Below are 27,874 nucleotides of genomic sequence, written 5' to 3'. Positions count from 1 at the left end.
AAATTAAACAAAATGGTCAAGGGTACTGACAATTCTTTAGCTGCTTCTCGTACTACACGAGCTGGTATACCATCCAATCCCACAGATGTATTGACATTGAGGTTATGCAATAGACTACTCACCTCCACTTCATTCACCACAATTCCCGTATAATCTACTGGTTTATTCGTTTCTGCAATGTCACCACCTGGATGATATATTCTTGCAAAGTGCTCACTCAGTAACTCAGCTATCTCAACTGATTCACTTACCTCCCTACCATCGGCATTCTTTAAAATCATTCTGCCATGTACATTTTTCCTTTTACTTGCTACATATCTAAAAAACTGTTTAGGATTCTCTTTAGCCTGCATGGCCAACGTTCTTTCGTAATCCTTTTTTGCTTTTCTTACCGCACTCGTTACCCTTCTGGCCTGCGATTTATACCATTCGTGTGCCTGCCGGTCACCTTTCTCCTTAAATTCCCTCCATAGTTGTTTCTTGTTTTTGCAGCTCAAGCTTAATGGTGTTATTCATCCATTTAACCCCTACTTGATTTATTATTCGGACTCTAGGTATACAGTCAGTCATTGCTTCATGCAAGCACTTCTTAACTACCTCCCATGCACTATCAACTTCTAGTCCTTGCAGTTGTACATGCCATGGCACTGAGCCAATCAAACTCCTAAGCTTGTCATACTTTCCGGCCCGATAATTCCACATGTACCCTGTCTTAATTGAAAATTCTACACCTTTAGCCACCTCCTAAGTCAAGACCCTATGATCACTCTCACCGATTGGTGGCAATATGGTCATATTTGTTACAGCCAAATCCTCAGATGTAATTACTAGGTCAAGCACTCTCTGACCACTAGTATTTTCCATTACATGCTGTCGCAGATAGTTATCCCTTAATAACCGCATAAAATCCAATTCGTTCCTCCCGTGTGTCCTCTCCTCACTCCAATCAATGCGACCATAGTTGAAATCTCCCATAATAATCACCCTCCTTCCACTCATTTCTTCTATTTGCTTGTGCATACTGTCATCACCATCTTTTCCATCACCTGGTCTATAGCAGCACCCAATTGTATATTTAGTTCTGCTAGCCACAATTTCACACCAAATGGCCTCAAATGTGCTCTTTTCACTATCCTGCAATTCAACTTCTATTCTCCTTGGCTGTAGCTCATCAGCTATCATCAACAATACTCCTCCCCCCATTTTATTCTCCCTGTCATTCCTGAACACACCATACCCATCACATTCAATCCCACTAGCTATATCATCTACAGTCAGCCATGTTTCACTAATACCAATAACCTGTCGTCTGGAAGTGCCAACCATGGACAAAAACTCTTCCTTCTTGTTCCTAATATGCCTAGCATTAGTGTACATGAATTTAAGACTCCCATTAGCCCCAACCATACCTTGATGCCTTATATTAACTATCCCACTCTGATTTGTTGTCTTTATTTGCTCGGGCATATTATATTCATTCTTACATTCAACTGCCTCCCTAAGGACTGTGTATTTACTCCTCCCCCCCTTAATAAATCTAGTTTCCCTGAATTTGCACATCTGCCACATTCAGCAACACTTTCTCAAGTCTTCTTACACCGTAACCATTCAAATGCAAGCCATTCATCTTATATAGATCCTTTCGGCCATCGAACTCACTCCACACGTCCACAAATTCCACACCACTCATCATACATAACCCACACATAAAGTCATTCGCAATTATGGCCCTCCTTTTAAACATTTCACTGTCATACCGTGGCAAAAGACTAATCATTCTAACTCTCTCACTCTTTTCTTTTGCTACCTCAAACAATTCATTCAGGTCTTCTATCATTTCCATTTTGTTTCCTTTCAAATCATTCTTACCTGCCACAACAATCATTTCTTTCACCCTTTCCTTTTGCTCTCTAATAGACTCAGTTACATCCTTGATGGTCGCACCAGGTTGGTACGATTTTGTCAAATCCTCTACTATCACACCTCGTACTAACGAGTCTCCATACAGCACTCTATCCTTCATTTTGTTCATGTTCACATTCATACGCCTATTTTTCCTGTCATACCTTTTATTATTGGTTGGTTCATTCAGTCGACTTTTGTTCATGCACTCTAGCTGCTGTTTTGCCCTTTCTATCGCACCATTCAACAACGCGATCTCACTCAATGCATCTATCTCATCTTTTTTATTCTCTGATAAACCATTAATACTATCATTCACACTTTCTACATTCACACTCTCATAATTCTCATGTACAACCTTGCCGTTTCTTGTCATATCGCTATTTTCTTCATTCTGAAGTTTGACAAAAAACTGCACATTAATATTATGATTAGCAACGTGATGAACAAGGGAATAGTTTAGAGATAAAAAACCCTTCCCACACGACATTAAAAAAAAACAATATATAATGAATACTTCAAAATAAAGTGTTTGGAAAATGATTATTATATAAATGAATATAATAAAAAAAGTTAACAGTTATCTGCACTGGGGCTGCTGAGTTTAGAGAGCAGCACATTTACCATCTATGCCACTAAGAATGTATTACTGGAATCTAAACTTACTAATATCATGATGTTAACTAACCTCTGTAATCTAAAAGAAGTTCCAAAATATTATTTGGAATTTACGTCTTCATTTGGAAATAACAGTTAGGCAAGATCTACATCTAACCATCAAAGTGCAAACAAAATGAACGATACCAATAAGAAAACTTCCTTTGTTAGGTATTATTTAATATTGGCATTACTATTTAGATATCATTGCCGTGATATTTCAACTATGTCTCTTATTATAACAACACTGAGCTAATACTTACTATGTCAGAGTAGGAACTCGGTAACGATATCTTTATGTACTGCAAGGAGACTTGAGGTTCTTATTCTAATCATGAAAATGGTGGCAATATGTTGTATAATAATGCACAATTTTTGACCAATGGCTGCGATGTGCTGTATAAAATGACAATTCATGAAATGGACAGTAAATTACACATTTCACGATTTGTGCAATGATTTTTGATGTATGACCTTTTCAACTTATGAGAGGATTGTTGGAACAGAACCTTGTAAGCCGAGGACTGACTTCATATTTCAAAACTTGCTAAATAACAAATGCAGTGAACAGTACAAATACAGTGATCAGGAAAATATGCAAATATTTTTTAATTTTTTGTATTAGACGTATGAAGATGTGATACTGTTTTCACTGCAGGGTGGAGTGGAGTTTTAAGTGAAGGTTTATGGATTAAATTTAGTTATCACACAATGTCATACTCCTAAAAATATGCAATAATTTTTTTCATAATCCAATTAGGTTAAAAAACTGGATGCTAGAGAACCACTTACGAAGCCTTTCACGATCTTTTTCAATTTGAATTCTTAATAATTCACGCTCTTCTTCCAACTGCTTGGATCCTTCACGTCTTAGCCTTTCAACCTGTAAATGGTTTTAATTTAAATTAGTTTTGTTATTTATTTTGCAACTTTTCAAATATTTAGTTATGAAATTGAAGTATTAATTAAGAAAATAACAATGTTTCCATGAACTGTAGAAACAATGTATTTTTTCTTGTCTTAAGCAAACCTTTTTTTTTTTTGAACTTTTATAAATATAGCATGTAACTTGAAACCTGAAGATCAGGTTTCAAGTTACATTAGCACTAAAAAAGCTTTTTCAGTACTGACTCAGTTGGTGTTGAATTATGTGGTGTTAGTATTCCATAACAAACATCTTGTCAAAGTTCTGTTAATTACTGCAAAAATCCATGCAAAAAAGTAAAGCATTTTAATAAATAAATTATTAAATAATTTATCGAAGCATAACTTTTTACATGGCTTTTGCCAGTAATTAATAAAATGTGGATACAACAAGCTATGGATATTTTAAATCCTGTCAATGCACCTAGTCTAGTGGTCACAGATGCCATATGTTCAAAACTACTATGTGCATATTTACTGCCTACAGAAAAAAATTGTATGAACTTGGAGGAAACAAGAGCAGCAATTAATAGATGAAATTAAAAAAAACAACAACAGTAAAATGGCCAGAAATTGAAAATGAATTAAAAACTTGGATAATGGATCAAAGAAGATCGGGTTGCTGTGTATACAAAAATGATTATTCAACAAGCAAAATTATTGGCAACAGAAAGAAATATCATTGATTTTACAGGGTCACTATCATGGTGCTTTAGATTTATGCATGTGTGCAAAAACGAAAATATCACAAAAATGCTAGACGAATTTGAAAATAAAATTATTGAGTTTCACGGATTCATCATAAATGCTAGAAAACATGACAATTTTGAACTTTCACAGATAGCTAATATGGATGAAGTGCCTCTGACTTTTCATGTGCCATCAAACAAGAAGCTTGACTTCAAAGGTCAAACAAATTATTGTTAAAACTTCTGGTCATGAAAAAACCCAATATACTGTTGTTTTGTTGTGCTATGTGAATGGAATGAAACTGCCCCCCTTTTTTAATTATTAAAAGATAAACAATGCCCAAAGAAAAACTTTCCAAAAGAGTTTATATTCATCCAAACGGATGGAGAATGAGGAAGTGATGAAATTATGGATAAAAGTGTGATCCGAATGTCCTAGCAGTTTACGTCAGAAACCTGCTTTGTTAGTAAGGGATCAGTTTAGATGCCATAAAACTGCAGCTGTTAAGAATGAACTTCGCAAAATGAACATAAAAATAGCTGTAATCCCAGGAGGATTCACCTCTGCACTTCAACCTTTAGTTGCATCAATAAACAAAGCATTTAAAGGATTTATGAGGGAAAAATGGATCAACTGGATGCAATCTCCAAATTTTGAGGAAGCATCTACATTCACAATTTCACAGGTGTGTTAAAGAGTTCATGGAATGAAGTGAAACCTGAAATTATTAGAAAATCTTTTCAAAAGTGTGGCATTAGTAATTCTCATGACAGTACGGAGGATGACTCGGTTTCTGATGAAGATGAATAAAGATTTAAAAAGATTAATGAAATATTTTTCATGTAAATATAAATTTTTTAATTTTAAATTTTAATACATGCATTATCCATTTTTTAGACAAAAAACAATTCTTTAAATTCTTTATTCTTTAAAAAAATCATCAAATCACAAAAAACTAACATAATATTTGATTTATGATTTGATGATTTTTTAAAGAATAATTGTTTTATCTAAAAAACAGATAATACATGTATCAAAATTTAAAATAAAAAAATATGATACGTGGAATACAACGGTGCATCCTATAAGGTGAAAAATATGGTAGTTTGTATAGAAAATACAATGTGGCAACTAAGTGCACTGAACATTCTTCCAAACACTCTCTGGAAAAATGTTCAGATTTCAAACGTGAAGACTGATGCGACACAATTTTAATAAATTAATTTAGGAATGTGATTTCAGGTGTTATAATATTTTAATTTTTTTAGTTAATAAATAAATTGAATTACTCTAGAATAAACTGTGTTAACTTTACATTTTAAAGGACTCCTTGTATTCTGCAATTAACAATCCAGTGATGATATTTAAGGCAGTAACTTAATGCAGTGATTTCAAATTCAAATACAGCCAACTCTCATTACAGTAAACATCACTATAACAAACTTCACTATCCAAAATTCCCAATCAAAGCTTCATAGTACAAAGCTATCTTCTTCTTTAACAGCTTAATGGCATTTGATAGCACTATCAGATTTCTCTACTATCCCTATCATAAGCTGTTTCTGGAGTAAGGTGTTCATCCAGTTGTCTTAGGTTTCGTTACCACATCTATCCACTTGCTAAAGATGTTTTCTCAATTCTTCTATCTGTTAGCAGAAATATGTTCAATTAGTCATCTGCCCTCAAGACATGGCCAAACCATTCAATTCTCTTGCTTCTTACAGATGACGATGTTTGGCCTTTGAAAACAGGTTTCAAAGTTCATCACATCTTCATTCATATAGTCCAGTATTTTGATTGTAAGATGATCCAAAATTTTTTCTCGATACTTTTCTTTCCATTATAAATTTTCTAATCAATATAATAAGTTTTCTATTATCTTCTTTTGTTGATCAACTTTTTCTTTGGATTTGTTTGCTTATGATATTCTAGATTTTTGTAGATGTGAGACTGACAGTTAAACTGGCAGGAGCTTAAAGAATTTGAAGCTAAAACAAACTTCAAGAAAAAAAATAGGCTAAAAAATTTTGATATAGAACAGGATATACAAAGAAGCTGGGCTTATGTTTCACAGTGGATTGTGAATAGTGTAGAAGAAACTCTGGGATACAAAAATAAGCAAAAGAAAAGAGATTGGTTTGATGAAGAATGTGCTGTAATAAAAATAAATGAAGCATATAAAGACTTTATTGCAAGATTAGTTAGGTTTAAAGAAGGAAAAAAAAAATAACAAATAAAAGCTGCCAAAAGGAAGAAAAGACAAGCCCTCAATGAAATGATATGTACAACAGATTCAAGATTCAATAATACATTTAAGGAAATTAATGGAGAAAATAATTCTGGACTAGATATAGGTAAAACAAAGAAAAAGTAAAAAATAGATGGAGAGAATATTTCCATGAAATCAAAATTATATATAAACTATTATCAAAAGAAGATGATTCTGTAGCACTACCAGCAAAGCAAGAGCTTAATGATATAATACATTCACTCAGGAACAACAAAAATCCCTGCAGAGTTACTAAAAGCAGGAGGAAAGAAGCAGATGAAACATATGAATTGATTTTAACCATATGGAAGAAAGAGGAAATGCCAAAATAGTTTGTGGAAATTATAGAGGTATTTCTCTGTTATATACAACATACAAAATATTTATGTCTATTTTGAAGAACAGATTAAACCCATTTATGGAAAAGACAACTGGTGTCAAAAGGTTTCAGGAAAAGCAAATCCACAATTGACTAGATTCATATAGTTAAACATATTTAAGTTAAGGGATATTATATCCCATATTGTTTCTTAGCCGAATAAGAAACTCAAAGAGTTTCATGCCGAATATAGAAACTATATAAAGTTCGACGATTCCAAGCATAAGCAAATACCTGGATAGTGCAGCAACTGACCCTTGAAAGTAGTACAAGCTGAGGGAACTCATGTAAAAGGTGGAGCAAGCTCTGATCACTATTCTTGATATTTACCCATAATGTGAACATAACTCCTAGGAGCTGATTATTGTTCAACATTATGAGAGAAGGTCACTACCCAGACCGGTTTCGACAATAAGGGATATAATATCCCTTAACTTAAATATGTTCATGTCGCCGAATTGAAGCCTTTGGCTCTTCAGTATAATTAATACTTTAATAGGACACCTCTTGGCAATTCTCATTAAAGAGATGTAAGTTTTGTTCGCTACAAACTTGGTATTAACACGGTCTACCTACTCACTGATGAGACCTCAAAAAAAGGTCGAAACTGGTCTGGGTAGTGACCTTCTCTCATAATGCTGAACAATAATCAGCTCCTAGGAGTTATGTTCACATTATGGGTAAATATCAAGAATAGTGATCAGAGCTTGCTCCAGTTTTTACATGAGTTGCCTCAGCTTGCACTACCTTCAAGGGTCAGTTGCTGCACTATCCAGGTATTTGCTTACGCTTGGAATCGTCGAACTTTATATAGTTTCTATATTCGGCATGAAACTCTTTGAGTTTCTTATTCGGCTAAGAAACAATATGGGATATAATATCCCTTAACTTAAATATGTTCATGTCGCCGAATTGAAGCCTTTAGCTCTTCATTATAATTAATATAGTTAAACAATTATTAGAGAAGTTTTTTTAATAATTTGATATAAATATTTATCAGAGTTTCGATGATTTCCAAAATGTATATGACAGCATTAATAGATGAAAATTATATGAAATCTCATATGATACACTTTGGAAAATACCAAATAAGTTCATAAGACTCACAAGGACAAAATGGAAAATTAGAAGCACAGGTAAAAATACAAAAAGGATTTAACAGATCCCTCTCCAATAACTCATGGATCAAAAGAAGGTGATAGCCTAGCACCAATATTTTTTAATTATCTGAATTGTAATTGAGAAGTAAAAATATATAAATCAATAATTTGCCCAGTTGTTACATATGGGTGAGAAGAAACCAGGATAATTAAGCAAGAGTAGAGAATTTGTTTTCAGCTTTTGAAAGGAAAATCCTTAAAAAATATTCTATGATAAAAAAAGAAGGCCTTAGCTGTAATTTACCCTTAAGATATTTCAAATATTTACTGTATGGTCAAGAACAAGGCAGGGAGGGGGGGGGAGAAGATAGTTTAAGACAATAATATTTATTGTATGGTCAGGATGTGATGAGGAACAAGGGGGGGGGGGGTGGCATTGATTAGGTCATCCAAGCAAAAAGTTATTGGTATTAGTGTGACATGGCTAACAGAAGATGACATAGTTAGTGGGATAATATTTGAAGGGTATAGTGTTTTCAGGTAGGAAAGAAAGAAAAGAATGGGAGAGGTGTATTATTGGCGATAGCCAATGAACAGCAAATGCAGGCCAATGAAAATGACACATTAGAGCCCATCAGTTGTGAGATAGTAGCCGGCTGAAAAAAATATACAGTTGGAAGCTTCCATAGACCAGGGATGTATGATAAAGGATGATCGGGATAGTGTGCATCAGCAAATAAGCTTAATGAGTGGATGGCAGGTAATTATTATGGAAGGGGGGGGCTTTCAACTATGAAAACATAGATGGGATAGAAGAGAAGACACATGGAAGGAAGGAAATGGAATTTAAGCAGTTACTAAGGAAAAATTACTGGATTACTTTGTTCAAGTGGTCTCCTGGGTTTCTTGGGGATGAGGATTCAGAGGCGAGTGGCCTGTGCAATGTTTCCTATGTGGATAGATTGAAAGTTTCAATGAAGGATTGCAGAAGTTGGCTGATAGGAGAAAAAGAGGAGATATGATAGAAACATTTAAGTTGCTTAAAGAGTTTTATAGGATAGATGCAGAGAAAATGTTTCAGCACTTGGCTAGAGGGACCAGAGCAAGGGGTCATCCCTGGAAGTAGAATACCGGTGTGGTTAGTAAGGGTGTGAGGACTAGATTTTTTGCTTGGAGAGTTGTCAATGAGTGGAATGGGTTGCCAGAATCAGTTGTGAGTGCTTTGTCTGTTAGTAGGTTCAAGGAGAGGTATGACAGATTGTGTGGATAGATTGGGTTTCCAGCAACAAGTCTTTAGACTCTATGGAGGTGTCCGTATCATAATAATAATTACCCAAGACAGCATGTGATGGAATATACTAAGGATATGGGAGTGCTACATCTAGTAATTGCATCTGAGAATTTGTCTAAAACCAATATGACCACGTTGCACTAAATGGTGAGAGTGATCATATGGTCTTGACCTGGGAGGTGGCTAAATGTGTGGAATTTTCATATATGTGGGGGGGTTACAGGGCTGATATGTATGACAAACTTTGGAGATTGCTTCATCAATGACTGGATGTAGATAGTGCATGGGAGGTGGTAAATAAAGGAGTGTTTGAGGGAGTAATGGCAGACTGCATAGACCTAGAGTCAGGAAAGTAAATCGAGTGTGAGTTAAATGGATGAATGTCATCAAGCTGGAGGTACAAAAAAAGAAAAAATTGAGGAGGAAATTCAAGGAGAAAAGTGACCAGCAGGCATGTGTGCAGTACAGAGAACAGGCCAAAAGGGTAACCAGTGTGGTAAGAAAGAAAATTAACAGTGCAGATCATTTCCAAACAGTTCTTTCGATATGTTGCAAGTAAAAGGAAAAATGTTTATGGCAGAATGATTTTAATGAATGCTGATGGCAGAGAGGTAATCGAATCAGGCAAAATTGTAGAATTACTAAGTGAAAACTTTGCAAGAGTATATCACCTAGGTGAAGGAAGCATTGCAGTAACAAGAGAAGCAAATGCTTATAAGGAAACTGATGTAAATGAACAGGAGGTGCAAAGCATATTACAGAATCTTGTGAATACAGTTATGGGATTAGATGATATACCAGCTTGAGTTTTATAAGATAGTTTTAGGGAATTGGCAGTGCCTTTGACCACACTGTTTAATCTAAGTCTCAGCTCTGGGTTAGTCCCAAGGGGCAGAAGGAGAGAAAAATAGTTTCACTGCATAAAGAGGTTCCAAAATTGATGTAGCAAATTATCAACTGATAATTTGTGAATGAGATCAAAACAAAACAAAATATGAAAGATACTGCGCGAATGTTGAATAGCAATTGGCATGATGTTTGGGGCTTCCCTCGATGAGTCTAATAATTTTATTATGTAGCACATAATAATAATAATATTCAAGTTACATCTGATCATAAGCCATTTGTAATATTTGAATGAGGTGAAGCTTGATTGCTTCAACTATGTTATTCCCCACTTATATCCAACCTCTATATTAAAGTCTGTTGTGGAAAATAACAATATACATAATTTTATTTTTAGTTGGTTAGAATGTTTCCAATTCATATCCGATTTGTATGGTGCACTGACTTCAAGGATCAACATGTTGTGTATTCTGAAGAATGAAACTTGAAAATTATATAAAAAATTAAAATAATTAGCGGAAACATATACAAATTCTTAGCACTTCACTATATATCTCTCTCTCTCTAAAGATCTGCCATTCTTATAAACTTAAAAGTACTAAATTAATTTCTAACTTCCTAATGCATACAAAGAATAATTAAATGGCTATTCTAAGAATTGTACATTATTATGTAACACCTCCAGGGAGTTCAAAGACTCATCGAGGGAGGACACCTACTCTACAACTCTCCACCAATGCCATCTACTGCCTACCACCACCACCAGTATTTCCAAAAACAATCACAAACATCCATGCCCACAGCGAGATTTGAACCCGCAGCCTTTTGGCTGGAGAGCTTAGCACCCGGCCAACCAGGCTGGCATTTTATTATGAGCTCAATAAAATTCTTTTACTGTCTAAACTCACAGTTAAATACAATTCTGAGATATACAATTAAATACTTTACAAAACAAAGTGAACACAGCATTCAACTGAAAATTCTGTAGTTTCGTTTGGCCATATGAGAACTTCCTTCCTTTGTAGCACTTATTTTATTGTTTTTGTTCATTCATTCACTCTGCCTTATCTCTCAAATTTCTTAGAATACGAAGTTAAAAGGCCTCACTCAACTAAGACACTTGCATATGTCTCCTTTCAGTAAGAAAGTTCTTAATGCATCTTTTCCTCATTTTTCTGAAGTATGACAAATAATTGCTCAGACAATAGGAATCCATTTAATTGAGCAGTTCCAAGTACATTTCAATAAAAGGAATTTTTCTGAAGATTCCATATTGTTTCTTTGAATATCACTTGTTTTTCATTAAGTACAAAATATTCTCACTAATCTATGAAGACTTGATACATTACTCTATCCTTCAATTATTAACTTCAGAGTTCTGTATCCTTGGAGAGTAATTAAAGATGCATAAAAAAGTTTTCTGAGTTAAGAAACTTAACTTGGTTTATTTGATCTTTCCAGCTCTCCTTCCCTGCTCACCTATTCTTTTTTCCTAGTGTTCCTGTTACTAGTGGCAGCTCTTCCAAAAACAACATGCATGTCTGTTACCAAGATTCAAAGCGAAAGTCATGTTGTGTAGTGATAATGACATACGAATACTACTGTAAACAAACATACAATGATATACATACATCATTTCTGTGTTATTCCCTAAGGATTACACTACTAAACACTACAATAAGTAATTTTATTACTTAAATTCTTTCAAGTCTCATTTCATTGCACTACTGCTTAACCATATGGTAGTTCCAATAATACTAACGTATACAACTGCATTAATAAACGCAGACATAAAATGCAAACATGTTTTTTAAGAGTACTTTATCATGCAGTTGATAAAGATGATATAATCAAAAGATTATCAGATGGGCGTTAGAAGTTCAAGAATTTAATCTAACGATTTATATGCTTGGAGTAAAAAATGTTGTAGCAGACTGTTTTGAGCTGTCACAACAGAAGACTCAGCAAAAAGCCAAATTAAGAATCCTGAGAAGGCAACTCCTAATTTGCATATTAATCCTCTTTCTGCTGCTAGTAAAGAGGATGTAACAAGGGGATGTCATCACTGAAAAAAAGTGCCTTTTAATCCTCTTTTTTTCTTGGTTCTATGGATTTTATATTTATTAAGATGGAAGATTCCAGAGTCAGTTCAACACTGATTGTTCCATTTGTAATGATAAAGTGGATACTAACCAGTACACACATCATCACTGGTTAGTCACAAAAACTTTGCAAAGAGTAGCTAAACCTATTCTTTGGAGTGTAAAGAATTATGTCCAATCCTGTAATTGACGTCATATAAGAAATGCTTTTGTTGGTAAGGCTCCCGTACAGTCAGCCATATTACCACTTTGTTCTTTTCAGCATTTAGTTGATGTTGTAGATCTTTTGCAAACTTTTGACTGAAGCAATAAATTAATTTTTGTAGTAGTAGATATACTTTCAAGATATCCTGAAGCTTTTCCAGTAAAGATCAAAAGGCAGAGATCCTTGCTATGCTTTAGATGGGATAATATGTAGGTATAGTTGTCCAAGAATGTTTGTTGTCAGACAGAGGTCCTAGTTTTACCGAATTGTTGTTGCAAATGTGTAAGATTTTAAATATATAAAAAAAAAATTCATAACAGTCTAATGACCACAGTTCAATGGTCTTTGTGAAAGACTGAATAAATCTATAAAACAGATTATCTCAAACTTACCACATGAAATAAATAAAATTGGGATGTATATATTCCACAGACTATTTGCATATTACACTGCTGTTCATTCCAGTATCAAAGAAAACCATTCTTTGCATCTTTTTGAATTTGATCCTCTTTTTCTTACTAATTTTCATTTGTCTGTTGTCAATTCAGGATTTGAGGATATAGATGCATATCTGACTGATACACTTTTACATTACATTTGGAAATTTGTGCATGAATACAGTCAAGAGACCTCAGAGTGGCTATAAATAAAACTAGAAAGGAAAGAAATTTAGAAACTGGTCAAATTGCGTTATTACAAGCTAGCTCTGATATTAAAAAATAAAACAAAGGAAAGTTGGGTATGTGTGCACCAGGCCATATAAATAGATTGAAGAAAATCTTACATCAAATAATAGAAATAGAATATATTATATAAAATGGAATACTAATTAAAGACAAAGAACAGATCATAAGAAGAATATAATCTTTTTATGCCCAATTGTATGATGATTCCCAAAAATTAAACCAATATGAAAACAAAAATATAATATCCCAAATGAGAGAGGAAGAAATATGCCCTGATGTTTGAAAAGAAGTTCAATATTCCATGTCTTTCCATTCCTCATGCCACCCATGGCATATTAAAGAAGTTCAATATGCCATGGGCAGCATGAGGAAAGATACCAATAGAAGTTCTGAAAGCAGGTGGTGTACCAGTCATTACTATGTTAAGTAAAATTTATACATCATGTCTAAGGCAGAAGAGAATGCCAAAGAGTTGGAACAATGCTATCCTTATTATAGTTTTTAAAAAGGGAGACAGAGATGATATTAAAAATTACTGCTTTACGAGTCTCCTTCCAACAATAAACAGAATTTTTACAAAAATCATTAGTAACAGAATACAAAAGTCTACATTTTTGCCACCTTCCAGAACAAGCAGAATTCAGAAAAAATTACGGCACCATTGATCATATATATATATATATATATATATGTAATAAGGCAAATAATTGAAAAGACAAATGAATACCAAAAACTCTTAGGTCTGGCATTTATTGATTTTGAAAAGGCATTTGATTCAATCTCAATATTAGCTATTTTAGAAGCCCAAAATCAAGGAATTGAAAAACTTACATTGATATACTTAGTCATATATATAAAAATTCGATTACATTTTAAAATCATGAACAAATATGAAATTTCCTATTAAAAAAAAAAAAAAAAAAGAGATTATAACAGCCCTAGAAGAAATTTTTAAAAACCTGCACTGGATACTAGCAGGTTCTTGAGCCTTTTGTAAGAAATATTCATCATACTACTACTTTGAATTCGATATGAACAGCATATCTGGATTCACTTTCATAACATTTCTGACACCAAAACCTCTCAAAGTTCCATTAGTTAATTTAAAATAACAGACTGCCACATGGATAACTAACAAAAGACACTATTAATGTTGTTCTGTTCAATATTAAATTGAACGGTACAACATGGTGTATTTTATTCTATAAAGTAAACCTGAACTACTTACAGACATTCCAAAATTTCAAATTCTATTCAATAATTAAAGTAAAATGCTTGTACACAAAGCTCAGTTCATTTTTTGAAAAATCACAAAACTACATGAAAGATAACAACTGAACATATCCCAATTACTGGCAAAACATATTCAATATGGGGATGTTCAATGTTTAAAGTCAAGTCCAATTCAATTCTCACCCTCACACGGTGTGCTGCATTTAGATGCTAAATGAATGAATGAGGATGGAATAACAATTAGGGACTAAGCTGACTGAACTGTCTTTTGCTGCAGTGCTTCCCAAACTGTGGGCCGCAGCCCACTTGGGGGCTGTTAGTTTTTGTTGAGGGCGTCATGAAATAATGAAAACAAATTTAAAATGTTTTAAGACTAATAAGATAGATATTATCTATCTATATATAAATATATAGATAATGTGCCATGTCAAATGTATATGTAAGATGCTAAAAATGTAATATTTGCAGTATTCGCTGTGTATGTTTTGTATTGAATATAAATACAATAAATATTATAATAACATATGTCTGTATTATGATTTTTTTTTCCCCGATGGGGGGGCCGTGAAATATGTTAATTTTTCCAAAGGGGCCTTTGCATCCATAAGTTTGGAAAGCACTGTTTTACTGGATGAACCTACTTATATATTATGATGGCCAGGATTCCAGAAATCCATTTGCCACAGGCAAGTGATCAGAGCCAAGTGGAGAGTAAATTTTCAGACAGGTTCTAAATGCATTCAGAATATATTATTTTCCTCACATGATTTATAATTACACTTTTGTTTTCCATTTTAAAACATTTCATTTGCTGTCAAGTTTTACTGATCACAGGTACAGTGATCAAAGAATTTATTGGTCACAGTGGCTAAAGAATTTATTAAAGCAGTTTTATTCCCAGAAAGTTGGAAAATAAAACTTCTAGATTTGAACTTCCACATTCCCTTTTAAAGAATCACAAAAACACTTGCAATTTTAGTTGCCAGTTGTCTCTAAAATAAGTAGTTTTTCATATCATGAATACATTTAAATTAAATTATGGAACTTTTTTCTTTCTGTATGAAAGACCACGAAAAAATGAACAGTCATTAATTAACAGTTGCTCTGTTGTCAGTGTCATAACATAACAAATTAAATGTTTTTCTTTCTATATATGAAAGTCTTCATAAATATCCAGTATCAAGTTCCAACCCCCCCCCATATCTCTCACAGCAGTATTATAAGCTCTTTCACTGCAAAAATGCTTCATTATGGGTCACACTTCCGGTTTTCGTTTCAGTAATGAAGTGAAAAACACAAGCAGCCATTACATGTTATAGTTACGCAACTTTACTTGAAAACAGTAAACTATACACATTTGAAGTGTATGAGAAAATGTGCAAGTTTTTCCAAAATAAGTAGTTTTTCATATCACGAATACATTTAAATTAAATTATGGTTAGCACTTTCAATAAATGATTGTTTAATCAACACATTCATTTTGTTCAATATTAACCTTACATGTATATAGAGTATGCAAATAATAGAGAACCTATTATTTAAAAAAAAAAAAAAAATTGTACTTTTCTCACAATATAATTTCATTAACAAACTGAACTGAATTATTAACAAAATGAATAATTATGAAAACTAACAAATGGCACAATACTGTAGAACATCATCAAATTCCTGCCATGTACCCTCAAGGGGTGTACAGGATATGATAGTACTACATGAAAAAAATTACATCATTATTAATTTCCTATCTACAATTTTCCTCCAAATCAGTCTATTACTTGTCAAGACTCCAACATTATCAGATCTTATATTTCTATTGTCTAAGGCATTTTGTACCGTATCAATCCACCTATATCTTGGTCTTCCTCTGGGTCGTTTTCCTGCCAACCTGGCAGAGAACACTTGTTTTGCTAATCTTTCCTCGCCCATTCTGCTTAAGTGACCATACCACCTGTGATTAGCTCTGCTAATGCATTCCTGGATGCTGACAATGTCAAGTTCTTTCCTAATATCCTCGTTTTTAATATGACATTGCCATTGATGCCATCTGTTCACACCTATAATCTTTCTCAGGACTCTCATTTCTGTGGTCTCTAGTCTTTGGTCAAGTGTTTTACTTCTAACCCAGCTCTCAGATCCATATGTTAAAACTGGTTTGAACAGCGTCTTGTATACAGCTAATTTAGTGTTCCGACTAATTTCTCTCTTATTCCATATGAATTTATTCAATTGACTTCCCACCATACCAGCTTTGCTGATTCTGTTGTCTATTTCTATATTTAATTACCATCTTCACTAAAAATCGTGCCTAAATAGCGGAAATGTTTTACTTGTTCCACAGGTTCTCCATTCACAACACAGTTGACATTTTCAATGATTCTACCTATTTTCATTGTCTTTGTCTTTCTATTGCTGACCTTCATACCATATCTATTACAACAGCTATTCAATTTAGTCAGAGAATCTTGCAGACTTGTAGCGGATTTATTTAGAAGTATAACATCATCCGCATAAAGCAAAGAGCTGACATTAACTTCTCCAATTTTGATATCATGTTTTCCTGTACACCCCTTGAGGGTACATATCAGGAATTTGATGATGATGATGATGTTTAATACCACTTTCCTTCATAATGTGATCCATATAGATAATGAATAACAGAGGGGATAATGTACATCCTTGTCTCACACCAGATTTAACATTAAACCATCTTCCTGTACTTCCTTCAATTCTAACTGCTGACTTACAACTCAAATAAAGACTAAGTATTGCTTGATATAATGCCCCATTGACACCATATAACTGTAGTGTATTGAATAGCTTCTCTCTTGGCACCTTGTCATATGCCTTTTCCAAATCGACAAAACTTAAATACAGATCTTTGTGATATTCCCATGCTTTCTCGACTATTTGTCGTAAAGTGAAGATCTGATCCTGACATCCCCTATTAGGCCTGAATCCAGCTTGTTCTTCACCAAGCTTTTCTTCTACAATTCTTCTCAACCGTTTCTCAAGTATACTTGCATAGATCTTGCCAGGAACACTCAGTAGAGAAATACCTCTGTAATTCTCACATGCAATTTTATTTCCCTTTTTATATATGGGTACTATGAGAGCTCTACTCCAATCATCGAGAATTCGTCCCTCTGTCCAGGCTTTCTGAACTATGCAGTGCAGCCACTGTAAGACTCTTATACCACCATACTTCAGCATTTCTGGTCGAATATCATCTACTCCTGCTGCCTTTCCACATTTCAAGCCTTTGAAGGCTTTTTTCTACTTCAAGTATGGATATGTATTCCTGACTGCATGCCTGGCCAGTGTTTTTTACCACTGTGCTGTCATCACTGCTTATTTCATTTAGCATTTTTTCAAAGTAATTACTCCATACTTCAAGGATATCTTTTTCTCCCATTTTCATGTCACCTTTATCATCTCTAATTCCTTTTACAGTACTCTTTCCTCCATTCCTAAGCTTCTTCAACAACCTCCAGAATATTTTGCTACCTTCTTGATATTTATTTTCTATAATCTTACCAAAGTCCTCCCATGATTTTTGTTTAGCTAGTTTTACACAGTGTTTAGCATTCTTGCATTTGTCTCTATATTCTCTAAGAGCACAAGCTGACTTATTTGACAGGAACTTTTGATATGCTTTCTTCTTTTCCTTCACTGCCTCTTTAACTTCCTGTGTCCACCAGGGAGTTCTGATTTTTTTATCCTTACAGATAACCTCACCACATGCCGCTCTGGCAGAATCAATCAATGTTTTCTTCAGAGTTTGCCACTGAATCTCCAAGGTTTGATTCCTGTTCTCAAACTCTTTCATTTTTTCTTCAATAATCTTTATGTATTTTAGTCTGCAGTTCACATCTGAGAGCTGCTCAACTTTTATTCGCTTTAAAACTTTCTTACATGTTATTCTTTTCAATATGAAATTCAATTTTATCCTGCTCAAGACTAAATAGTGATTGCTTCCAATTTCAAATCCTCTGTACACTCTGGTGTCCTGCACCAGGGAGAAAACATCACTATCAACAATAACATAGTCAATGAGACTTTTCTTATTCCTTGGCTCTCCTCTTCATGTGAATTTGTGCACATTTTTATGTTGGAACATGGTGTTAGTAATAACCAATCCATGTCCTGAGCAGAAATCCAACAGATATTTGCCATTATTATTAGCTTTGCTCTTTTTTCCAAATTTTCCAAAATATTTTTGTATGTCTCACAATCATTTCCTACTCTGCTATTTAGATCCCCAACAAGGACCAACTTTTCATTTTTCATTGTGTCTGTTGCTTTCTCTAAAGCCTCAAAAAATTCCTCCACTTCTACCTTAGTAGAACCTTCTGTGGGACCATAGGCACAAATAAGTCTTTATTTGTAAATAAGACCATAGGCACAAATAGTCCAGTTTCCCATTCTCATATTTGCCCACATCACTCTACTTGAGACTGACTGCCATTCAAGAAGATTAGCCTCGTATTTTGTGTTGAATACTATGGCTACTCCTTCTTTTCCTTGTCATTGCCTGAATATAACATTTTGTATTTATTGCTCAGAAATATCTCACCAGTTTTGGTCTTTTTTGTTTGTTGCCTCTATTATATCGATCTGGTACTTATCTAATTCCTCCGCTAGCTCCATTTCTTTGCCATTCAGGCTTCTTATGTTGATAGTACCGATCTTTAACTCTGGTGATGTTGAGTTGGGGTGTGTTTTCAGATTTGTTCCAGTAGCTGACTTTTCGCCCTGGTTCCCTAGCGAAAACAACGGGGACCTTGTTTAACCTGGCGACGCCGCAGCCGGCATGAAATTTTGTCATGGTACTGTAGAACATCTATACATTTTATTCTTCCAACGCTTATCTTTTAAGTAGATATGTAATTGTAATATAGTATTGTCCTAAGTTTGTTTTCACAGCTCACATGTGAATTAGCTTAGTGTAATTAAATGTTTGAAAATTTTATATAACAAAAATGTTTTTAATACTGTTATTTAATTAAAAAAATACAGTCATCATCCAAAGACTGGATCATATGGCTGAATGCATCACGAAACATGAGTCTGGGTCCATGTGGAGTGCCACCTACTTTCTTGTTTCCGTGAATTTTATTATTTGTGTTTCCTATTAAATTATTCTTTATAGAGAATTTATATAATAAAATCACTATGAAAACACAAACTGAATTGTAATGAGCTGCGTTTAAAATGGCATACATTTTAAATTCACATTAAAGGAAAGCATATTTCTGTATAATTAAATATAATGTATATTGAGAATTAAAGAATGTATTACCTTGTTTTTTTTTCATTATAACATTTAGTTTTTTAAAATATCACCTATAACAATATTTATATAAAATAGATTGATACTTTGAGTACTTTTTTTTGTAGATTTAAGTTATATTTCTATATTTCACATTCCAATTTTTTAAGGTAATGTGGCAAATCTTACTGTAGCAGTCAGCAAAGATCAGTTTGCAATAAATGCAGGTAATCAATACACTAGAAGGAGAGTGGGAGAACAGAATGTCTGAGAAGACCAATTTTCTGTCCTTTTCTACTTCCATGGTGAAACTGATACAGAGATGTAAGCTACTGATTTTAGTTAAAAACAGGAGTAGAGTATCTTCAAGGTGAGGACAGATAGTGATAACACCATCCACAAAAAGCTTACTCAGAATGAAGGTTGGGATTGCATGTAAGAGAATAGACGTCTTCTAAATATCAAGGTAGAAATTGGCTAACACATGAAAAACAGGGCTCCCCATTGAAGCACCTTAAATTTGTAAAGTTTAATTTTGGGAAGACAAAGTGAAACAATTTGACTATTTTAGGAGAGAAGATCTGTGACAATAAGTGAAGAATTTCAGTGAGAGGAACATTTGTAAACAAAGATTAAGTATTATCAAAATTGACCATAATATCATTAGACTGGAGAGATATGTTTTAACTTTAGTCAGGAAATGTGACGTTTTTTTTTTTTTTTAAAAAAAACATAAAACTGGAAATTGCCAATCAGCTATGCAGTAACTAAAAGTTGATACAATACACAATGGGTTGAAAGAATCTTCTTTGTGAATTCTTTTAGACAAACCATAAAAACAAAGGTGGGGGGGAGGGGGGTTCTAGCAAAATTAGTTCAGTTTTGACAGAATCTTCATCCAAACTGATAACTTCATGAAGCACTGAAAAATTTAGAATTTAATTTGACTATTAGTGGAGTTGCAGGTTGCAATCAATTCCTGATATGTGGTTTATGTTGCACAGAAAGAATAATTTTTCTGTTGTAATCAGAGGTATCCATAATTACAGTAATGCTTCCTTTCTCAACTTTGGTAATGTCATACTAAAGTGTCTTAGAGATTTTAAGGCTTTAAATTCTTAAAAGAGATGTTGGATAGTGGAAGTTTAGTCTTGAGTAGTATAGAAGAAACTTCCAGGTGAAGCATGTGGGCATCATCGCTAGAGAAGATGGATTAATCTGCTCGATATTGAGGGCACATTTAGATGTGATATTTTTTATGGACTAAAATCATAACTTCTGGAGAGAGAACAAAAGTTTCTGTTGGAGTGAGAGGACCCATTTTCTATCAGAATTGATTATGAGCAGGTCGTTGCTTAGCCAAGAGGGAATCAAATTTGTGTTCAAGATGGTGTTTGTGTTTATTAAAAGAGAAGCAGCGAGACTGTGTGAATATGCATCATCATCATTATTACCAAATTCCTGATATAAAAAACAAGATTACACAAATTCCTGATATGTACCCTCAGGAGTTTTATGGATATTATGAAAGTACTATATGAGAAGTTTTCATCATTACTGACTTCATACTAACAATTTTCTTCCAAATAATATGTTATCTGTCAGGACTCTATGTTGTCAGATCTCATATTTTGGTCCTCTAAGGCAGAGCTTCTTAAACTTTTTCCACTCGCGACCCCTTTTCACCCGAGAAATATTTTACGCGACCCTGGGTATATAAAACAGGTATACAAATCAAACATTTACTAATAATAAATTAAAGAAATTTATTTAAAACAATTCTTTGGTATACATATAATTTTACCATTTATTAAAGACAAAAGCAAATTTGCATACTGATGAGATGGATGTGCTTGTTTATTTTTACACAAAGAATTACAATACAATAGACTCGAATCTGAGCCAAGATGTTTCTGGCAGTGATTGTTGCCGTTGGGTGGTGAGACGGCTTGCACAGTGCAAAGTCGCATGTTGTGTGTTCAGAACCAAGGCAGCAGTGAAGTCAAGCAATGCAACACAGATGAGCACTGTCAGAAACACTTTGTATTCATTACGCGTTTGATTCTGAATTAATTTTTGGTCGTTGCGCGTTCAGAAACCTTTTACTGTTGCCAAATTTTTTGCGACCTCCATATGGGTCCTGACCCACAGTTTAAGAAGCAGTGCTCTAAGGCACTTGTTATTAACCCACCTAGCCCTTGGTCTTCCTCTGGTCCTTTTTCCCAACATCCTAAAAAACTTGTTTTGTAACATTTTCTTTTCCATCCTGTTTAAGTGATTATACCACCTGCCCATAACTCTGCTCACAGATTCCTGAATGCCAGCAATGTCAAGTTCTCCTAATATCCTCATTTTTAATATGATATTGCCATTGATGCCATCAGTTCATGCCCCTGATCCTTCTCAGAACTCTCATTCTGTGGTCTCCAGTCTTTGATCAAGTGTATTATTTCTAATCCAGCTCTCAGATCCATAAGTTAAAATCAGTTTGAACAATGTCATATACAGAACACTGTATTTGAATACTGTCTGGATATGCATAAAACTATATTTAGCAGGCTGGAGTCTAAGATGGGGGATAATTGTCTCCTGTAACTTGTCGATGTGGCAAATGTTAAATGCAAGTTCCTGTTTGGATGCCAAAAAGTTAATTACATACAAGGGAAAAGTTGGTGCTGAGGTAAATTTGATAGCTGACAGGTGATCTGACAGTTTCCAAGAGTTATGGCATTTCTTTAGAAAGGAGAATCTACCTTGTAGGTTACTTTATTGAATAAACAATCTACCATGTTTACTAGTGTTGTTGGTTAATTCTTCTCCATGAAGGATATTATGTTTATGGTCTGCCTAAAATGTAAAAAGAAGAGGTGCCCTTTGAGCTGTTGCTAATTATACTGACTCTCCTCAACAAAGCGAAATTTTTATCTTGACCTTTAGGCTCTCAAATTAGCAATTCACACTCTTTTATCAGATTTTCTCACTAAAGATAAAAACCTATCGCCACGATCAGTTTTAACATCAAATCTTTGTGTACAGATGTTCCTCTAACTGAAACTCTTCAGTTATTACCCAATCTTTCCTCCTGACATAGTCAAATTGTTTGACTTCATCATTCACTTTGGCAACTTAATCTACCAAAATAAACTTTACACACAAAGGTACTTCCAATGGGAAGCCTTTTTTTGTATGTGCTGGCCAATTTCTACCCCTTGAGCATTTAGAAGCCATCCCAGTTTCCTGCATTATACCCCAGTCATTGTTTTGGATAAGTGATGTCCATGAGGTTTTCACCATCTGGCCCAACTTTGAAGATATTCTAATCTTGTTTTGGACTAAAATCAACAGCTTACAATCCATATCAATTTTACCATGGAAGTGGAAAAGGAAAGAAAATTTGCTTACGTAGACATCTTGTTCTCTCTATTTCCTTCTGGTGTACTGACTATCTCCATTTATTGCAAACCAACATCACTGGTGCTGTAGGTGAAAAATTCATTTTTATGGACGACACTGCAACACCACATCGAGCAGTGGAGATACTTCTGGAGACCAAGGATATAAATCAAATCAAGTGGCCAGCAAGCTCCCCAGATTTCAACCACCCCATGGAGAATGTTTAGGACACAACAGGGAGATGCATTGGTGTTCAAAATTCTCCTCCAGAAAACAAACAAGGCCTTATCCTTGCCCTGAAAGAAGAGGGGACCAGTTTGCCTCACCGGAATCATTTGGTGCTATGCATGGTATGATATTGTGAGAGCTGCTTCGCAGTTTGAGGTGAACATTTGCCATACCGAAAGGTCTCTGCATAGTTTTCTGTAAGCACTGTACATTAATTCCGTAACTGCGTTGATTATGAAATATGTAACTTTTGCCCAAAACATACTGTAATTTAATTTGTACGAAATTTATTACACATTTTTTGTGTAATATAATTTATTAGTATGCTAGCAACAAATTTATGTCCACATTTAGCTGTAGTCGTGAAAATGTTTTCACATACAAGCAAAAATGTAGTTCATCCTTAGCTTTTGGACATCAGTATGTATAAGATATATATTATAATCATTTTATAATTATATATTCACAATTATGCTGACAGCTCATTTTTATAAATCAAAGCAGCTTTTGTAAAAAATCTCACATCATTGTGATTTATATATGTTAGTTTTTTATATTATATTATTATTATTACTTGACACCTCCAGGGAGTCCAAAGACTCATCAAAGGAGGGCAGCTGCTCTACGGCTCTGTCTCCACCACTCAATCCACCAACTGACCACAACTACACCAATGTCATCTACCGCCGACCACCACTACTGGTATTTCCACAGACAAGCACAAACATCCATGCCCACAGTGGGATTCGAACCTGTAGCCTTTTGGCTGGAGAGCAGATACGCTAACCACTCGGCTAACCAGGCTGGCCAAATATATTTCTATTATTACCTGACACCTCCAGGGAGTCCAAAGACTCATCGAGGGAGGGCACCTGCCAGTCTACAACTCTGTCTCCACCACTGACCAACTAACCACAACTACACCAACGGCATCTACCGCCAACCACCACCACTAGTATTTCCACAGACAATCACAAACATCCATGCCCACAGCAGGATTCGAACCCGCAGCCTTTTGGCTGGAGAGCGGATACACTATCCACTCGGCCAGGCTGGCATATAGATATTTAGGAAAATTTTAATAAAAAAAAAAGATTTACATTTCATTAAATATGGTAAGATAATTTAAAAAATATATATGCATTTGTTCATATTTATTAATTCATTCATATGTTAGTATTACCTCATGCTGCCATGTGGTTATTCAGTGGTGAAGAAACGGAAATTTAACTGTATTTAAAGTCAATTCACTCATGGTAGTAAGGTAATCCTTATGGAGTAACACAGAAATAATGTTGCATGTATATTATTATTATTAAGAGAGATCTCGAGGTAGTCAGGGACTCATCGAAGGAGGCCACATACTACAGGCATACTACTTGTTCTTGAATTCATTCACACTGCTTGCACTCACAACATCCAATGGCAATCCATTCCAATCACGAACCACAGTATGAGAGAAAAATCTAGTCCTCACACCCTTCTTGGGGGCCTTCATTCTCAGCTTCTAAGGATGCCCTCTCGTCCTTTCCCCACCCTCCATAAATTGAAATCCTGTATGACCCTTGCAGAAATTTGTATCATATCACCTCTCTACCTCTCTTTCTCCTGTTTGCAGTCTACAAATTCTCAATCTGTCTTCATAATCAGTATTCTAAAATCCTGATATCATTTTTAACAGTCTCCTTTGCACTTTCTCCACTATATCAAAATCAGAACAGAAACCAGGAGACCAGACCTGCACACAACAGTCCAAGTGAGATCTTATCAAGGGCTTGTAAAGAGGGAAAATGACATCCTTATCTTTACACATGAACGTTCGTTTCAGCATTGCAAGTATCTTTTGAGTTGTATTTGCAATCTTTGCTACATGGCCCCTGAACTTCAACTTCCTATCTACTAACACTCCAAGATCCCTAGTCTCATTAGTTTCTTCAAGCATAATCCCACCACTATAATATGATATTGGATATCTAATCAAGCTGAAGTGAATGACTTTACATTTACTGAGATCCATTTTCCCATGCCCACAATTCCAGCCTATTCAAATCATTCTGCAAGTACTGCATATCAGCAGCATTCCTGATACCCTACCTATCTTTGAATCATCAGCAAATAGCTGTATGTCGCTTGTCAAATCCTTCCCAATATCATTAACATAAAGATTGAATAACAGTGGACCAAGCACTGATCCTTGTGGTACACTGCTGATTACCTTAAATCTTGCAGACTCAAATCCCCCATATACCACTTTTTTGATATTTGTCAGTCAACCATTCTCTCATCCATGCTAATATTCTATAATCCAAACCCATATTCTCCAATTTACCAAATTGGAGAATATCCAACAGTCTACCAAATTGCATTCTGTCAAAAGCCTTAGCAAAATCCAAAAGTATCAATGGTAACATTGTTATAGAATGTGAGAAAGTTGCTAAAATATAACCTTCCCTTAGTAAACCCATGTTGTTCATTGCAAAATAGAGATTCACTGTCAACCCATTTCTGAATGCGAGCCCTAACCAATTTAGCCAACATCTTCACCACCACCACTCCTGAGATACTAATTGGTCGATAGTTGGATACATCGGTCTTTGCACTACCCTTATGCAATGGAATTACCATACATTCTTTCCATTCCTGCAAAATCTTCGTTCTGAAAAGACTCATATTAAAGGAATAGCCAGTTCAGCTGAATACTCTTTTAGCACATGTGCTGAAAATTAGCTCTGCTAATGCATTCCTGGATGCTGACAATGTCAAGTTCTTTCCTAATATCCTTTTAATATGATAATTGCCATTGATGCCATCTGTTCATACCCCTAATCTTTCTCAGGACTCTCATCAGACATGCACATTAGAGCAGTTTGTGCAACAGCTCTAATACCTTGTCCTCAAAAATCTGAATTTTTTCATCCAGTGAAGAGGTAGCAGTGAGCTCAATGTCACGTATACCAGGTTGATACCTTTTAACAAAATGAGCACTTATTAGTTGAACAACCTCTTCTGCATCTGTAACCCTCACACTATCTGCATTTAGAAGAGTTATTCTTTCATCATTCTTTCTTTTACTTACAGCATATCAATAGAATTCTTGTGGGTTGTCTTTAGCAAAGAGAGCTGGTTTCTTTTCATACTCAGACTTTGCTTTCCGTACAACAGTTGTGACTATTCTAGCCTGCTGCTTATAATTTTCATAATGCACATCATCCTTATGCAAACAGTATTCCTTCCAGATCATTCATTTCTTACGAATCTCTTGCTTAATAAGATTACACATCCATTTGACTACCCTATTTATTCTTCGAATTCTCAGGACACACTCTAATATCGCATCATTTAAATACTGCCCATGCACTGTCAATATTCTTCCCATCCATCAACCAATCCCATTCCAATGGACTTAGTATATTTCTCAGTTGGTCATAATTTCCTGCTTTGTAGTTCAGCATGTAACCTTCATAAACTTAGTCACTTCCCAAATTATTTATACTAGTGTTTTTATGTCATATGCTATGTGTAAGCACTGTAATAACGACAACCACACTGTCACTTTGTCACAGACATGCACAGTAGTTGAGTTTTTATAACAGTTGTTGCTGGGTAACAAGAATGCCAGCAAGAGAAAAGAAGGAGAGCTGGAAAGGAGAATAAACTACTAAGTTAAGTTCTGTGATCTCGGAAAAGTTTTCATTTGCATCTTTAACTACTCTCCAACGAGGAACTGTGAAGTTAATATTGAAGGACGGTATAATGTATCAAGCCTTTGTATATTAGTGAGAATATTATGTGCTTAGTAAAAAGTAAGTGATTTCTCAGTTAAATGCATTTTTATTGCTAAAGTGATACATCTACTTCAGTAAAATGAAGAAAAGATGAGTTAAGGAAACTTGCTTACTAGAAAAAGATGCAAGTATATTAGTCAAGTGAGATCTTTAACTTTTTATTATTGTATTCTAAGAAATTCGAGAGATAAGATAGAATGAATGAATGAGTAAAATCATCATCATCAAATTCCTGACATGTACCCTCAAGGAGTGTACAGGATATTATGATAGTACTACAAGAAGAACTCACATCATTACTAACATCCCATTAACAATTTTCTTCCAAATCTGTGAAGACTGCAATATTATCAGATCTTATATTTCTGTCTTCTAATCTTGCAGACCTGTATTAATCCACCTATATCTTGGTCTTCCTCTGGGTCTTTATCTTACCGACCTGACAGAGAACACTTGTTTTGTTAATCTTTCCTCTCCAATTCTGTTTAAGTGACCATACCACCTGAGATTAGCTCTGCTAATGCATTCCTGGATGCTGACAATGTCAAGTTCTTTCCTAATATCCTCGTTTTTAATATGATATTGCCATTGATGCCATCAGTTCATGCCCCTAATCTTCCTCAGAACTTTCATATCTGCAGTCTCTAGTCTTTGGTCAAGTGTTTTATTTCTGACCCAGCTCTCAGATCCATAAGTTAAAACTGGTTTGAACATTGTATTGTATGCAGCTAATTTAGTGTTCCGACTAATTTCTTTCTTATTCCATATGAATTTATTCAATTGACTTCCTACCATACTAGCTTTGTCGATCCTGTTGTCTATTTCCATACTTAATTTAGCATCTTCACTAAAAATTGCTGAAGTAGCTGAAATGTTTTATGTGTTCTGTAGAATCTCCATTCACAATGTAGTTGA

The 27,874-nt window shown here is 34.6% G+C and overlaps 1 protein-coding gene across 1 annotated transcript in view; it reads right to left on the bottom strand.

Moving 5' to 3' along the window:
* The window catches only part of LOC150101601 (dnaJ homolog subfamily C member 17), a 189,431-nt gene that overhangs the window by 84,232 nt on the left and 77,325 nt on the right, over window positions 1–27,874 (bottom strand). Inside the window, exon 6 of the mRNA XM_090400693.1 lies at window positions 3,352–3,442. Within this exon, the coding sequence (XP_090256819.1) occupies window positions 3,352–3,442 (91 nt within the window). The remainder of the gene's footprint in view (window positions 1–3,351; window positions 3,443–27,874) is intronic.

The sequence above is a fragment of the Typopeltis vanoorti genome, chromosome 11, assembly GCF_054136105.1.
Source record: "Typopeltis vanoorti isolate ZY-2024b chromosome 11, IOZ_Tvanoo_1.0, whole genome shotgun sequence".
NCBI classification, from domain to species: domain Eukaryota; kingdom Metazoa; phylum Arthropoda; class Arachnida; order Uropygi; family Thelyphonidae; genus Typopeltis; species Typopeltis vanoorti.
The sequence above is the reverse complement of the archived record's forward strand: the minus strand, read 5'-3'. Positions and strand labels throughout refer to the sequence as shown.